At 39.7% G+C, this 16,400-nt stretch overlaps 1 protein-coding gene across 4 annotated transcripts in view; it reads left to right on the forward strand.

The window, feature by feature from the left end:
* Positions 1 to 15,043, forward strand: part of LOC113039687 (dynamin-1-like protein) — a 39,328-nt gene extending 24,285 nt beyond the window's left edge. For 2 of the 4 annotated variants that reach the window (XM_026197704.1, XM_026197705.1), the window contains 7 exons: positions 327 to 482; positions 1,241 to 1,330; positions 2,659 to 2,757; positions 2,843 to 2,956; positions 3,041 to 3,150; positions 3,230 to 3,389; positions 12,226 to 15,043. In XM_026197704.1, the coding sequence (XP_026053489.1) occupies positions 327 to 482; positions 1,241 to 1,330; positions 2,659 to 2,757; positions 2,843 to 2,956; positions 3,041 to 3,150; positions 3,230 to 3,389; positions 12,226 to 12,282 (786 nt within the window). In that variant the 3' untranslated portion in view covers positions 12,283 to 15,043. Of the gene's footprint in view, positions 1 to 326; positions 483 to 1,240; positions 1,331 to 2,658; positions 2,758 to 2,842; positions 2,957 to 3,040; positions 3,151 to 3,229; positions 3,390 to 9,561; positions 10,552 to 12,225 lie in introns of those variants that run through there. The other 2 variants (XM_026197703.1, XM_026197702.1) reach the window with 2 other exon arrangements.
* The last annotated feature ends 1,357 nt before the right edge of the window (positions 15,044 to 16,400 follow it).

The raw sequence follows: 16,400 nt of genomic DNA on the forward strand, positions 1-16,400 counted from the left end.
TTTTTAGGGGTGCACTATAAATATCAGCCGATAATTGATGTGCATCTCCTATTAATTATTCTTTTGACTGGTACTCTCTCTCTCACTCTCTCTCACTTTCTCTCTCTCTCTCTCTCTCTCTCTCTCTCTCTCTCTCTCTCTCTCTCTATATATGTATATATATAATGTCTAACATATTTCTACTGGTCCAAGTTTTTCTCCATGAGTGCAATCATAAAAGCAATGGAAAAATCATTGGTCAGAATTTGTGGACCCACTATAACACTTGTATAACAGATGCAGACAGAATGTGGGTTGATTGTATTTGGCTGTTGTGATGGATGTAGGGTCCTCGGCCTGCGCTGTTTGTTCCTGAGATCAGTTTTGAGCTGCTGGTGAAGAAACAGATCAAGAGACTGGAGCAGCCCAGCCTGCGCTGTGTGGAGCTCGTACACGAGGAGCTTCAGAGAATCATCCAGCACTGCTCTGCCTACAGCACACAGGTGCTTCACTGATTATTAATATTTGATGCAGAACGGGCATGCTTGTATTGGAACTTGTGTAGTTAGATGTTAGAGGAGAAGTTCACTCAAAAAAAAGTTAAAATTCTTCCAAATGGATTCCCCTTCAGTCCATCCAAGATGTAGGTGAGTTTGCTTCTTCATGGGAACAGATTTGGAGAAAGGTAGCGTTACATCACTTGCTCGCCAACGGATGCTCTGCAGTCAATGGGTGCCATCAGAATAAGAGTCCAAACAGCTAATTAAAACATCATAAGTAACCCACACCACTGCAGTCCATCAGTTAATGTCATGTGAAGTGAAAAGCTGTGTGATTGTGAGAAACAAATCTGCATAGTACATCAAACTCTGCTATTTCAAACAAGCAAGTTTCCCATTTCTGTGAAGAGGAGAGTGAAAGCTTTTTACAGGCACAACAGATTGACACACACAGACTCAGAACAGCCTGCATTAGGATTCTGCTCCTCATTCTGCTCTTATCTTCTCTGTCCTGCTGCCTTCCTTCACTGTGTACATTTGTTTTACATTTAAAAAAAATTCGGTTTCCTCTATTATATACATAAATGTAACTTCAGAATGAGTGCTGGAGGGAACACGGGGAACAGATTTGATGCTCATAATACTTGGAAGTGCGTTAGGTGAATATTATGCTTTCACTCTTTCACACAGGAAGTGTAAAATTGCTTTTAATAATTGACAGCTAACCTACCATATGTATGTGTGTTTGTTTATGTCTGAAGGAGCTTTTGCGGTTTCCCAAACTGCATGACTCAATAGTGGAGGTTGTTACCAGCTTACTCAGGAAACGCCTGCCCATTACCAATGAGATGGTAGGAACACATGCCTGTAGCTGCACAGAATCACACCAGACACTTACACTTGCCCGAGGGCTTTTCTTGTAATGAAAGCAATCTTTTATAAAACAGTAGTTACATCAAAATGATAAAAGACCAGACTGTATAATAACATATATTAATTAAAATATGAAATGAGTGGTCAGAGTTCTCCAATTTGAAGTTAAACAATCAGTGTTTTAACAGTTTCTGAGTTCAAGACACATAAATGCCTTTATTCAATCATAATGTAGTCAAATTATGTCCAAGTGTTGTTAAGTTTTACAATGCAATACCTAATGCACAGATCTGTATTTAGACATCTGAATTGTCTTTACATTCATATATACTGTATGCATTAATTGTTATCAGGGTTAGTATTGGATATGTTTGGATATTGTGTATGCTCCTTATTTGTACAGTACATTTTTTACAATCTTTAGCAAATCATAATAAAATAAATATGCATTTTTCACACAATGCATTTTAATGTTGTGATGCCTAAATTCACATTTTGAGTTAAAACTGAGGTGAAAACACTAATCTGTGTGGAGAAATAATTCACTCTGATTGCATGGATTTCTATTGAAATAACTTAATTTCACCAAAAATTGAATTCAAAAATTCGAAAAATTCACCAAACAATGGTGAATGAGACCACGTCCTAACTGATTTTTAGGGTTGTACTCTAAATGTATTAAGATAAATGAATGTATAATGTTAATATCGACCATTTATTGGATTTTGGTTATCAGTAGTAACATTACAATAATTATCGGCTTATTGATATCACCCAGTATTATTAGTATTTTTCATTTATTGGTATCTTGTTAGTATTGGGTATGTAATTGTGCATGCTCATTTCCCCTATTGTTACATTTAATTAAATTTTGACTTCATCCAATACTCACTGACAAGTAATCTTTAAAAACACCATTAATTATAATTTTCATGAAATCATAATAAAAATGAACATCTATTTTAAAGTGCTGTCATTTTGGCAAATTTTTCACTGACCAACTCGAAATCACCAAAAATCTGATTTCAAATATTCGAAAATCACATAACATTAAATTTTTGGTGTTTTATTATTATTATTTGTATTATGTAATATTGTCTAATTTATCGATATTGGTGGTAACATTAAAATAATTATCGATACTGATAGTCTTACTATTATCGGACAGAATTTTTATTTGCTTCATCCCAAACGCACACAACACATATCATACATCAAAGATCCTGAGTGCACAACACATCCAGAGCACACTTTTGGCTAATTCTGAAAACATGTCATCGTGTTATCTCATGTTTCTTCTTCTCAGGTTCATAATCTAGTTGCAATTGAGTTGGCCTATATAAACACCAAGCATCCTGATTTCACAGACGCTGCCCAAGTGTCTGCATCTGTCAACAGCCAGCAGGTACTGAAACTCTCTCTCTCTCTCTCTCTCTCATTCTCTCCGAATCCAAATGGGAGTAGTTTTTGTTTTATCATCTCTTTCGCAGGCGGAGGCTGGGGATGGAGGTAAGCTATGGAAGAATGAGAAGATGCCTTCAGAGGAGAAAGGCCCTGTGCTGGGGTTTGGGAGTCCCAATAAAGCCATCAACCTGCTGGACACGGTACGTCTTTGCTATCTCATAACTGCAGAAGTCAACAATACCTGCACATTCAAAAGAAAACAACTTTTGTAAATGTTTCTGTAGGCCGTGCCAGTGTCCCGCAAGCTGAGCACTCGAGAGCAGAGGGACTGTGAGGTCATCCAGCGGCTCATCAAGTGCTACTTCCTGATCGTGCGCAAGATCATCCAGGACAGGTCAGATTCATAGTGCCTCTCCATAGGAGCCAAATAACTGGACTTCACATCTGATGGGATTTTGTTCTGCTTTTTATAGTGTGCCAAAGACGGTGATGCACTTCCTGGTGAACTTTGTGAAAGAGCATTTGCAGAGTGAGCTAGTGGGTCAGCTCTACAAACAGCGTCTGCTGCAGGAGCTACTCATCGAGTCTCAGGAAACTGCACAGCAGCGCACAGAGGTTGCACAGATGCTGGAGGTACGGCTGTGTGTGTTTAAAGGACATTTAAACCTCTTAATGCATTGGGGTCAATTTAGACCCAGATAATGAAACATTTAAAAAAAATTAGGGGTGTGCAATAATGACAAAATAATATATATATATATATATAAAATCTCGATACTTTCTGTAATTTTGTCAGTTACGATAATTAGATGATATTTTGCTGAGCGTGTTATCGTGCTGGTACTTTGGCTGGTTTAGGACTGCAGTGGACAGCTGATTTCCAAAGCTTTTGATGTTCTTTATATTCTGTGCGGTGATTTGTTTAATAGTTTAGAGTAACAGAAATGAACTTTTCCAATAGGTTTAAATAGATTTTTCTTTTTATACTTTATATTTTTTCCCTAACCTAATTAAATGTATGCTTAGTCTTTTGTGTCAAATTCTTAAATTAAATCAATACATTTAAACAGTAAGACACTATAGGGCTTTTACCAATCAAATGAAATCAGTATCAACAAAATTTGTTGAGGTGGCAGAGATTCTGCATCTGAAGTGGTATTTAGATGCATTCACACCATAGACTGTATAAAAAACATGGACCTAGTATCCGTGATGTCACCTGTAGGATTCTGGAGAGCATGTTTGAAGCTCAAAGTGGGCAGAGTGGGACGTCACTATCTTGGCAGCGCGTCACCGTGAGTCACTCCCAGATAATAGAAAATGGGGCTAAGAGGCTGAAGACATGCCCACCTAGCTCAACGGCGGTGACCATAGAGGCAATCAGCCTGTCACTCAAGTGGCCACTCCCTTAATTATGCAGAACTTGATGAGTTATAAAACAATTCACCATCCTCAAAGTTCTGCCCTACAAAAGCAAAATACGTTAACTCGCAAGAGTGTGAAACTGAGGAAAAAATATATACTTTTTTTGGAAAAAGGTTTTTTAGGTAGGACACTGGAAATTTAACAATTATATGTTTTAATAATGAACATTATCTATATAAAAAAAATTGTGAGCTCAAAATTTTTACCCCTATTTTGAAGATAATCTACTCTGCCTTTGCGTTGTTTGCAGAATGTGAGAAGTCACAGCAAGGCAAAAGGCAGTAACTTCCACGCTAACAATATTTGGTTGCTGATCACCATTTACAAAAATCGTTATAGTAACACCTATACAAAATCTAGTGATAGTAGCCTCGTATAGGCAATTGCATATAGTAATCTAACTGTATTATTTTTTTGGAATGTAACAAGCAGACTAAACGGTAAACATGCTAGTGGATACCTTGTAAACCAATTTATTTGCTATGCTTATTAACATAGAAGAATGCTAGACATAGCATATTGCTTTTATATAACTTGTATTAAATATAGCCTAAACTAAAAGAACGAGTTGTGGATTGATGTGAAAGCCAGCAAGCAGGAATAATGTTTAGAATGCTTGTGGATTAAACCTCTTTAATGACATTTATCACCATGGATTGATTTTATCGGGTTACAAGAAAATGTAATTGATTTAATTGTGAACTATTAGTAGGCTATAGCTTAATGTTTTTATGAATGATAATGCTAGCTACAGCATTTCAGTCCACACATGTCCAACTAAGTGACAGTCTGGTGAATAATCTGCAATAAAAAAAAATCTTTAGCGGTTATTCAAAATTACGTATTGCTGCCAAGGTATCCAGTCTTTGCAGTGCTTTGTTATATGGAGCTGTTTGGTAGATTGCGATCTATCTAATTTGTTTGTCTACACCGTAATTAATGAAAGTCGTGACATTTGCCAAATATGGTATCTCATACTCGGAATTGGTGCTCTGCATTTAACCCATCCAAGTGCATACACACAGCAGTGTGTAGGGAAAAACACACACAGACCGTGAACACACACCTGGAGCAGTGGGCAGCTATTTTTTCCAGCACCCAGGGAGCAATTAAAATGCAAAACACTTTAATGGACCGTAAAAAAAAAAAAAACTGGTGTTATACGATGTTCTGCCTTGGTTTCTCCAGGGCTTTTCGAAGTTGCGGCTGAGAAACTCATTATTTTATTGGAAAAACAACGAAATTAACTCAAGATTAGTGGTCAACAAGTATCGCCAAGGCCGAGATTTCGGACGATATGTAAATTTTTTCAAATATCAGTATCGGCCGATAAGGTGTGCAAGGTAGGACTTTTATAGCCAAGAATATCAAAATGAACATTAATCATTATTCATTTATTTTTTATTAAGATATAACAATTTTTAAAAAGTTTTTTTTTTTGTGTGTAGTCATTTTGGCTTGCGTATCTGCAGAGGCTTTACAGCTGATTACGCTTTTTTTCTTTCCTTTTTTTACATGTTACATTTCTCAAAAATATTTCAGAGTCAAAACCTACACCCTCTCCACATGCCACGCCTACTCGTTCACAATCACCAGAATTCTGAGCACCTGTCCATCATCACCAGGCTCTTATATAAGGACTATCACTTCCCCTCACTCCTCGTCTGATCTAGCATTGACCCATATGTACTTACCTGAACCATCGCTACCATTGTTGTTCCCCTGGATACCCGTTGTTCCTTCCTCGTCAGTTCCTCTGTGCCGCCTTCCGATTCTGTCATCTACTTCCATCACAACCAGAGCTAAGTTCCAACCTTCTTCATGTCAAGACGATTCCTGTTTGTTCAACTGTGTCTAAAACCTCTGTCACAATAAATACTGCTACACGTTCACCTACCTCTGTGTTCCCGTCTTGTGTCTGACAGAAGATCAGACCTTATGCAGAGCTCTCTGGACACAGGCGGGGACCGCACCGTGGATCCATTTGCTGCACTGGTTCACGCTGTACGGTCCTCACTACCACAACCCACGACGAGCCTAACCCATGTTTCTCCCGAGATCATCACGTCCGTACAGCAAGCACTCCAGCGGCCACCTACAACAATGACTACTTTGTCAGCTGCCTCTGCCAGTCCCGCGCCCGACCAGCAACATACAGCGGCGCGGCGGAGGATTGCAGCAGGTTTTTCCTTCAGTGCTCGCTCTACATCGAGGCCAACACTCACCTGTTCCAGAATGAACGCGGTCGCGTTGCATTCCTCATCTTGCTTCTCTCTGGACGTGCACTACAATGGGCTCAACCCCTCTGGGAAAACAAATACTCCGGTAACGACTTCACTTTCCACCTTCTTTGCTCACATGAAAGATGTTTTTGGTCATCATACCACTGAACTGTCCGTCCATGATCAGTTATATCATATTCATCAAGGAGAGGAGTCCGTCAGCATGTATGCTCTCCGATTTCGCACTCTGGCTTCAACGAGTGGTTGGAACGAAACTGCTTTGATAACTGCTTTTTGTCATGGTCTGCGAAGGGAGGTTCAGCAGCTAATAGTCGTCTACGACAATACCATGGGACTTGAGAATCTTATTCAGAAGACTATCAGAGTGTCACAACATTTATATGCCTCCCACATGATTACTCCCGCTGTCAATCCTCTGCCTGCTTCAACATCTGTCGCCACCCCAGCACATGAACCACTGCAGGTTGATTCTAACCATCTGACCAATGCTTAGCGTCTTCGACGGATGAATAATTGCCTGTGTCTTTATTGTGCGGGAGACGGACGTGTGATTTCCAACTGCCCGGTCCGACCTCCACACCCAGCGATGATTACACTCCAATTTCCACCTCAAACCTCTCAACTCATTAAGACTCTGGTCCATGTCGGTAATTCTCATTTCAGCGCAAGCCCTCATTGATTCTGGGTCGGCTGGGAACTTCATTAGCACCCAAATCCTCCAAGAATTAAATGTTCGTCAGAAGAAATGCCCAGTCGACCTGATAATACTCACCATCCAAGGAAAGCCGCTGGGTAGAGGTCGTGTCCACCGTTTTTCCCTCACACTATTCCTCCGCGTTGGCAGCCTTCATATGGAAGAAATCACTTTCATGGTGCTGGAGGAGTCAACAGCGGACATCATCCTGGGACGCCCCTGGTTAAACGCCCCCAGCCACATATCCAATGGGCAACCGGTGAGATTCTCGAATGGAATGATGAAAGTTTTGAGAAGTGTATTAATCGCCCAAGAAAGCCCCACCCGAAATCTCCCGCAACTCCTGATCATCTTCCTGTCCTGTCCACCTCTGTGGAGAGCCCGGCGACTAATGTGATAATGGAAATCCCACCAGCATACCGGGCGTTCCAGGATGTATTCAGCAAGCGGTTGGCTACACGTTTACCTGAAAGAACATGAGAAACATGTACTCCAAATCCTTCAAAAACTATGAGAACATCTACTGTTTCTAAAATTAGAGAAATGTGAGTTCCATACCTCCACCGTGCAATTCTTAGGCTACATCATCAACCAACATGGTATCAAGATGGACCAGAGGAAGGTGGAAACCATCCAGCAGTGGCCATTACCCAACACCGTGAAAAAACTTCAACGCTTCTTGGGATTTGCCAATTTCTACCGACGCTTCATAACCAGTACAGTATGCTTAGTGCTCCTCTCACTTCTATGCTAAAGAACCGGCCCAAGTCTCTCTCATGGACAACACCTGCTCGAGAAACCTTCTCCCTACTGCAACAGGACTTCCTATCGGCTCCGGTCCTGGTTCACCCCAATCCAGATCTGCCCTTCATAGTGGAGGTTGATGCCTCAGCAACCGGGATCAGAGCGGTCCTCTCTCAGCGGCTCCATCCATGTGCCTTCTATTCAAAAAATGTATCCCAGGCGGAGCAGAATTACGACTTGGGAAACCGGGAGCTCCTAGCCATAAAATCAGCTCTCGAGGAATGGAAACACTGGCTAGAGGGAGCCAAGCAACCTTTCCAAGTCATTACAGATTATCGCAATCTTGAGTATCTCAGAGAAGCCAAACACTTGAATCATTGCCAGGCCCGATGGGCTCTCTTTTTCACCCGATTTAATTTCCAGGTCACCTATAGATCAGGTGACAAGAACTGTAGAGCGGATGCCCTTTCTCGCCTTTACCAAGCTGATCCTGAACCATCCGTTCCTGAACCCATTCTCCCTCCAGCCGTGCTTATTAACCCGATTCAGGGGACCATCAATCAACAGATTACTAATGAGAATCTACAAAACCCAGCTCCGCTGGGAGGTCCAGAGGGGCGTCTCTACATTCCCCCAACCCATCGCCAGCCCTTCTTGGACTTAACTCATACATCCCCGGGCTCTGGAGTTCCAGCCAGGAGAAGGACCCTCTCGCTCCTGAAACAGCGCTACTGGTGGCCCTCCATGTCTCGGGACATCTATCGATATGTGCAAGGATGCTCAGTCTCTGCCGTTGCTGACACCCCTAGGAAGCTACCAGAAGGGAAACTTGTGCCTCTGCCCATCCCGAGCAACCCTGGACGCACATTGGAGTAGACTTTATGACCGATCTTCCTCCATCCCAAGGTTACACAAGCGTCCTGGCCGTGGTTGATCGATTCTCTAAATCTTGGAAACTATTCCCCTCAAGGGTCTACCTCCTGCGCTACAGACGGCAGAAGCACTCTTCCATCAAGTTTTCTGCCACTTTGGACTCCCAGACGACATTGTCTCGAATAGAGGTCCCCAATTCATCGCATCTGGAACGCCTTCTTCTGTCTCCTAGGGGTGTCCATTGGTCTCTCCTCCGGATACCATCCTCAAACCAATGGCCAGACTGAGCGTAAGATCCAGGAAGTCTGGAGATTCCTGAGACTGTATTGCTACCAGAACCAGGACAGCTGGTGCCAATATCTACCCTTGGCTGAATACGCACAAAATTCACTCCGTCAAACCACCACTGGGCTCACCCCATTTCAATGTGTCCTGGGCTATCAGCCACCCCTCTTCCCCTGGTCAGGTGAACCCTCCGAGGTTCCAGCTGTCAACAACTGGTTCCAGCAAAGTGAGAGGGTCTGGGACTCGGCTCACGTGCATCTCCAACAGGCAGTCCGGAGTCATAAGGAACAAGCCGATGCCCGAAGAGGTCCCACTCCACAATACCAGCCTGGCCAGAAGGTTTGGCTATCCACTCGGGACATCCGTCTCTGGCTGCCTTGCCGTAAGCTGAGTCCCCAGTATATTGGTCCATTTACCATCGAGAGGCAACTGAAAGAAGTAACCTACAGACTTAACCTCCCTGCTCACTACTGTATCCAACCTTCATTCCATGTCTCATTAATGAAACCTCACACTGACCCTTTATCTCCTCTCTCCACAGAGTCTGGTGATGATGTGGTACCTCCTCTTCCTGCCATCGATGAGACTCAAAACATCTACTGGGTACAGGCCATCCTCGACTCCAGACTATGGGGTCCACAGCTGGAATACCTCGTGGACTGGGAAGACTACGGCCCCGAGGAACAATGCTGGGTGAACCGCAACGACATCCTGGACCCTGCTCTACTTACGCAATTCCATCAGGAACTCCCAGATCGTCCAGCTCCTCGGGGTCGTGGCAGACACCGTCGTCAACATCCCGTCCTGCCGTCGGGAGCTGCCCGTGAAGGAGGGGGTACTGTCATGGAGTCACAGCCTACACCCTCTCCACATGCCATGCCTACTCGTTCACAATCACCAGAATTCTGAGCACCTGTCCATCATTACCAGGCTCTCATATAAGGACTATCACTTCCCCTCACTCCTCGTCTGATCTAGCATTGACCCATATGTACTTACCTGAACCCTCGCTACCATTGTTGTTGCCCTGGATACCCATTGTTCCTTCCTCGTCAGTTCCTCTGTGCCACCTTCCGATTCTGTCATCTACTTCCATCACAACCAGAGCTAAGTTCCAACCTTCTTCGTGTCAAGACTATTCCTGTTGCTTCACCTGTGTGAAACCTCTGTCACAATAAATACTGCTACACATTCACCTACCTCTGTGTTCCCGTCTTGTGTCTGACACACATATACTCACAATCACTTTTGGGACTTTTTTTGTTGGTAAACATGAATATGCATGTCTATTGAGAAACCACTGCTGCATGAAATACAAAAGAATTTCATCTAGGAGCGAAAATTCATGTCAGGAATATCTATGTATTTTGCTGGAAAACATTCTAGATTAATATTGATGTCGTTTTGTTAGCCGATTAGTATGTGGATTCTCAGATGTTCTTATACATTTCATACAATGATATATTCAAACAAAATTGCTCATGAATATTGATCAAATATAACACCTTTGCTGTAGTTCAAGTATAATTAGTCATTTTAAAGAATTATTCAATAGTTTTAAAAGCTAGTCATCTAGTTTTATGTTTCAGTGGCTCCAAATGGACAACAAGTACAACTACTTGTGATTTAAAATGTTTAGCAGCAGTGTTTCAGTTCACATGCTGAGAGTCTGCTGTGCTTTAGTCGCTAGGCCATTTGTACTCTTGTAAAAGTTGTCTTTAAATCCATCCCATCTAAAGCACCGCCTCAGCAGCCATACACATCGAGGCAGTTTCATATACCATGGCAAGTTTAAGGGTGCTTTCACACTAGCACTTTTGGTGCGCACCCGGGGTCGATTGACGTCAGAAAACTTAGTTCGTTTGGATGATGTGAACGCTGGCTTCTGTACTCGGATGTACCTGAGTCCACTTAAAAACGGTGGTCTGGGGTACACTTCATGTGAACTCTGCTCATGTGAATGCAATCGTACCAAATCGCAGAAGTGAACCGCTTTTAATGACAAATTATTTGATGAAAATGTGTGTTTGTGTGTGTGTTTCACTCACTTTCCTGATGAGCGTGACTGACGCGCTGCAAGCAGAGAGCTGTACATCTCATTTATGTTCTTCAACGTTCTTTAGAGCATTTTCAGTAAATTCGTAAGACAGACGCAAGTGTCGTTATGTACCGAAGCTTTATCAACAAAACGAATAGTTCAAAAACGTAATACATAAAATTGCAGAGAGTAATGTTATGCATTTGCCGCCTTCTCCTGCGCTGTCGTTACCAAGCAACGGGGTAAACAGCTGCTGGCTTGATGATGCAAGCGAACCGCGGTTCGGACTCAAATATCATAATATGAACACAGTCCAGCGGGGGCAGGGGGAGGGGGGAGCAACAGAACTCGGGTTCGGACCAGGCAAGTGAACCAAGTGTGAAAGCACCCTAAAGTATTCCAACTACTTTAGCACTGGATAGTTGGTTTTGTGGTCGGCGTTCTGACACACTATAGCTAACGCCACATCATCATCTAATGTCAGCTAATGTACATCATCTAATTCTTTTCTCTTATGCTACATCTGGCTGTCTTTGGGCACAGTAATGTGTTCTGTGTGTGCACAGTATGTCTTCAACAAACATTCAACCATATGGACTGTCAGTGTTGGGGAGCTTCTTTGAAATTGTCAGGCTACAAGCTTCTCATAATTAATGGACCATATTTTAAAGTATTTAAATAATTTGTACACAAGTAGTTAGAAAGCTAATAAAAATATATCTCTATAATGAAGCTATTTTAGCAGACAATGCGTCTCATACACTACACTAACTTTGTGTTTGTGTAAAAATTGCATACGAAAGTATAACACTTTATTTTAAGGACCAATTCTCACTTTTAAATAGTTGCTTATTAGCAAGCATATTACTAACATATTGGCTGTTCATTTGTACTTATTAGACTATTAATTAAATAAGTAGTTATTAGGCTATTAGTAGTTATTAGACTACCCCATATCTACACTTAACAACTACTATACTAACTATGAATAAGCAGTAAATTAGGAGTTTATTGAGGAAAAAGTCATAGTTAATAGTTAATAATGAGAACTGGTCCCTAAACTAAAGTGTGACTGAAAGGCTTCATGCAGAAATCATGATTCACGAGTAGGTTGCACTAATTTTTGCTTTATGTTACTAATTCTGCTCTCTATGTCTTCTCCTTTAGGCGCTCAAGAAAGCCAGTAACATTATCTCAGAGATCCGGGAGACTCATCTTTGGTAGCCAAACGTCCTCATTAACATTCAGTCCAGGAAAGTGTTTACATGTTTGTGCGTGCTGTATGTGTGAGTGTGTGATATAAATCAAATATTCCAACTGAAGAAATGCAATGCCTCTGCCAGCATGAACAATCAACAAAATGTGTACAGTTTTACAAATGCTACTTGTTTCTACTGTATATGCACTGAATTCATGTTTGAGGTCAAAAGTGTGTGTGTACTCAGACATAGTGAACATATCAAGTCTGTGTCGTTATCTTCATGCTTATCAGTCCTAAACGTCTCGTAATGGTTTTTCGCCATCATGACAAATACTCTTTTATTTAGCATTATACGAATTAAGTAGAGTCTCAAATGCTACTGAGTTTCCCAAGGACAATCGAGCTCTCATACTCTCACATGGTTGATAACAGGAATCACACAACAATGAACATTTGTATTTTTTCATCATTTACACAATGTCATTCCGAACCGTCTGCTACTATAGAAAATGTTCACACTGCTTTGTTTTTCCATTCAGTGAAAACATCAAAGGCTTTCAAGCTGTGAAATGAAATGGACTAAAAAGCGTCATAAATGTACCATAAATCATCATAAATGTAGTCGATGCGACTCATTCATTTACTGTAGTTTTATGTCGGGAACAGACTGAAAGTGAAATGACATGACGGTGAGTAACTGACAGATTTGAGTGAACTATTCCATTCTTGTGCTGTAAATGTCATGTAATAAATGTAGTGTCCAGGTCTACAGTAAATATAAGAAACAAAGGCCCGCCCCTTTATTAGATTTGGTCAAATTTGTGCATGTCGGCACAGTTGTATGCTACATATAAGCTTAAGTTAATTACAGCCAATATGGGCTAAAAACAAAAGCAGTGATAATATATTGATAATGTGAATGAGATTAGACAAATGAAAATCAGTTATATTACATTTAAAATAATTAATGATGTAATACGTGTCTAGATATGGTGCAAATAAATGGTAGTGCAATGTGAAGAGCCACAGAACAAAGAGCTATTGTGTTTGGTTGTGCTCTGAAACACTTCAGACCGCGCTTGGATGTGCTGGAGACTTGACTGGCATGTAATATTTATGGCTGTATGAATATTTATTGTGAGAGTGAGTACGCCTGTGTCAAAGAAGGTCACATGAGACAGAACAAAGATCTGAAAACAATGGCAGTTTAAAGCAGTGAACACTAAGAGTGAACGGTGTTTAGTGGCAGATACCAACTGTGCGAAATGTACAGCCAGCACAAATGTGGCCAGAGGGGCTTTGGAGAATTTGCTAGAATCTGTTGTATTGCCTGCTAAAACCAGTGTTAAAGTGTGTGGGGGTTTATGTGGGGGACAATGTTGCAAATGTTTTTAATTTATTTCTTGTGATGGGACACATTATGCTTCTCTAGCAACCAGTTAATCATAAAAATAGATGTACCAGGAAGACAGAGAGAAGGGGAATTATTAACAAACATATTTATATACATCGTCAAAAGTAATAAGCATGTATTTCGCGTTGACCTTAAACTTTATACTGTTGAATAATATTATACATATATATGAAATCTGCACTACAGTCTGGTCCTAAATAGTTACTGGCTTTTGGTGAATCTCATGGATTCTGTCACTAACATATTCAGGGCATATTTCACACTAAAATTTTAAGAAAATATGAAAATCATATTTTTCATCATGAAAGCATATTACTACGTTAAAACATTTGCGCTGTAAAAATTTAGCACAATTCCCCAAATTAACATTATATAAATTGAAGAAATAATCTTATTCACATATTACAAGAAAAATACAATAAAAAAATCTAATTATCATTAGTATAATATCAGGAAAAATTATTCTCATCACCATAATGCAGGAAAGAATACTACTAACATTACTATAATGCATTTTGAAGTTAAGAAAATCACATTTTTATTTTTGTAATGAAGGAAGAAAAATCGAATCCTCATTACCATAGCAAAAAACAACAACAACAACAACAACAACAAAAATCTTACTCCCACAATACAAAAACAAGAAACAAAAAATGATAAAAATGTCTTTCTTACTAACCCAAAGCAGTGTGATTAGCATTATGATGGTTGTTCTACTCTGAATTATGAAACTATTTTAAATATTCTCATTATCACCCAATTGATAAATTGATAAATATGATAATTTTTATTACTCTGATACAGTAAATTGTTGTTACATTAACAACATTTTGTTACATTTGTTCAAACAAAACATTTAAAAACCATAAATTTAAACCACCCTACCTTGAATTCGTATAAATTCTTTACAATAAAAAAAGAATAATAATTTCACATCACAGTACTGGCAGTTTGGGGGGAAATGTGCTTAATTATTATGATTAAGTCCAAAATAGGCTTAATTTTCTTTAACCAAAAAATCATTATTAATTTCGTTCTGTACGTGTTGGTGAAATATGACCAGGATAGGCTATAAAACACTGTCAGTCTCCACTCCCTGTGTGTTTAGCGTTCTTTAGTTGTTTTCCAGTGTGTTTTATCTATATAACTCATGTAGCCTTCCTGTTGAGCATGTGTCCACATTCATACTGTACGTGTGAGAAGCAGAGGAAGTTGAGAGGTTTGCTGTGAAGCATTTTAAATAACCTGCCATTTCTTGACAAATGCCTTTAAGCACTTGCCTGCCATTTTATTTTTGTGATACATGTTGATGTAGAGTTCACTGTTCAGATCATCATTAAAATTAAATGAAAAGCTCTCCTTTCCCCTTATTGAAAGCAGCAATGGAACAGATTTTTCAATATCGTGCAGATCTCACATTATTCCTGTTACAGTCAAAGAATAAATGTGCGTATCTGTCCTGAAATGAAAAAGGAACAAGTCATTTCTTTCTACAAAGTCACCAATTTTCCCATCTTGCTCTGGTTTTCTTTCAGCTGAGTGCCTACAGGCAATCAAACCAAATGCATTATGTGTAGTAAAAACTGTCTTTATGAAGCTGCATGTTCTGTTTGAGGTGTGAGAGACTCGAAAACACTTTTACTTCTTCTATATGAGTAATCTGTTTCACGTCGAAATGACATTACTGAAGTTAAAAATACAACAATATAATATATACAGCATATATTCACTTTTACATATGGATGCATATTAAACTACTTTTTTTAAACAAACAACCAAAAAAATTACTAGAAAACAAACATTTATGAAAGCCCATTTCCGCCACTGATTAAAAAATGTAAAAGTTAATTGCTACTATTTATCTCACAATTCAAAAAAAAAAAAAATCTACAAATTCCAAGATATAAACTTGCAATTGTGTTACAAAGTCAAAATTGTGATATAAAGATGCAATGGCAAGTTAACCTGTTAATTGTCACTCACGTTTTTGAAGATAGACATGAATGTGCATGATACAAACATAAATTTTTATAATTCATGACTGAAAACATTTTGTAACATGATTTTGATGTACCATTTACATGGTAATGCAATGTCTGATTTTAAAATGGGTTTTGAAGGATGAATTTTGAGATTTTATGTTTTCAAGTGATATATAACTTCTGATGATTTCTAAAAAGTGATAGGGAAAAAGGCAACGAGGAAGTCTTTTTTTTAAACAAAGGTCAAAGCTCCTTTTGTAATGTAGATTTCTGAGGGTGCACTCTTGTCATAAATTCATCTATTACTTTTCCTACATAATTTTTAACAAAAAATATTGGTAAAATATATATTTGGGAGTCTTAGACCTTTCCAACGATATATAGTTTGTCAAGATTAGATTAGATTTGATTGTAATATAGTATAGTCAACGTAGGTGTCCCGTATACGGGACGGGGTGACATTTAACAGGTTAAAAAGTCATAATTGTGGTGATATAAACTCGTTAAGGGTTATAATGTCGGAATTGCATGATATAAAGTCGGATTGCAAGATAAACTCACAATTCTAAGACAGTTTTCGACATTAAATGACCTTTTTACCTGGGTCACTAAAGACCTGAGGCAGGCGTTCAAGGGTTAACGTGGATGACACCGCTTGCCTTTCAGAAGAAACATTAAACTGAACATTCAAATGAGATAACATTCATTCACCACTCGTGTATCCAAATCAGGTTAACTTGGAGAC

Source organism: Carassius auratus, chromosome 22, assembly GCF_003368295.1.
Source record: "Carassius auratus strain Wakin chromosome 22, ASM336829v1, whole genome shotgun sequence".
Classification (NCBI taxonomy): domain Eukaryota; kingdom Metazoa; phylum Chordata; class Actinopteri; order Cypriniformes; family Cyprinidae; genus Carassius; species Carassius auratus.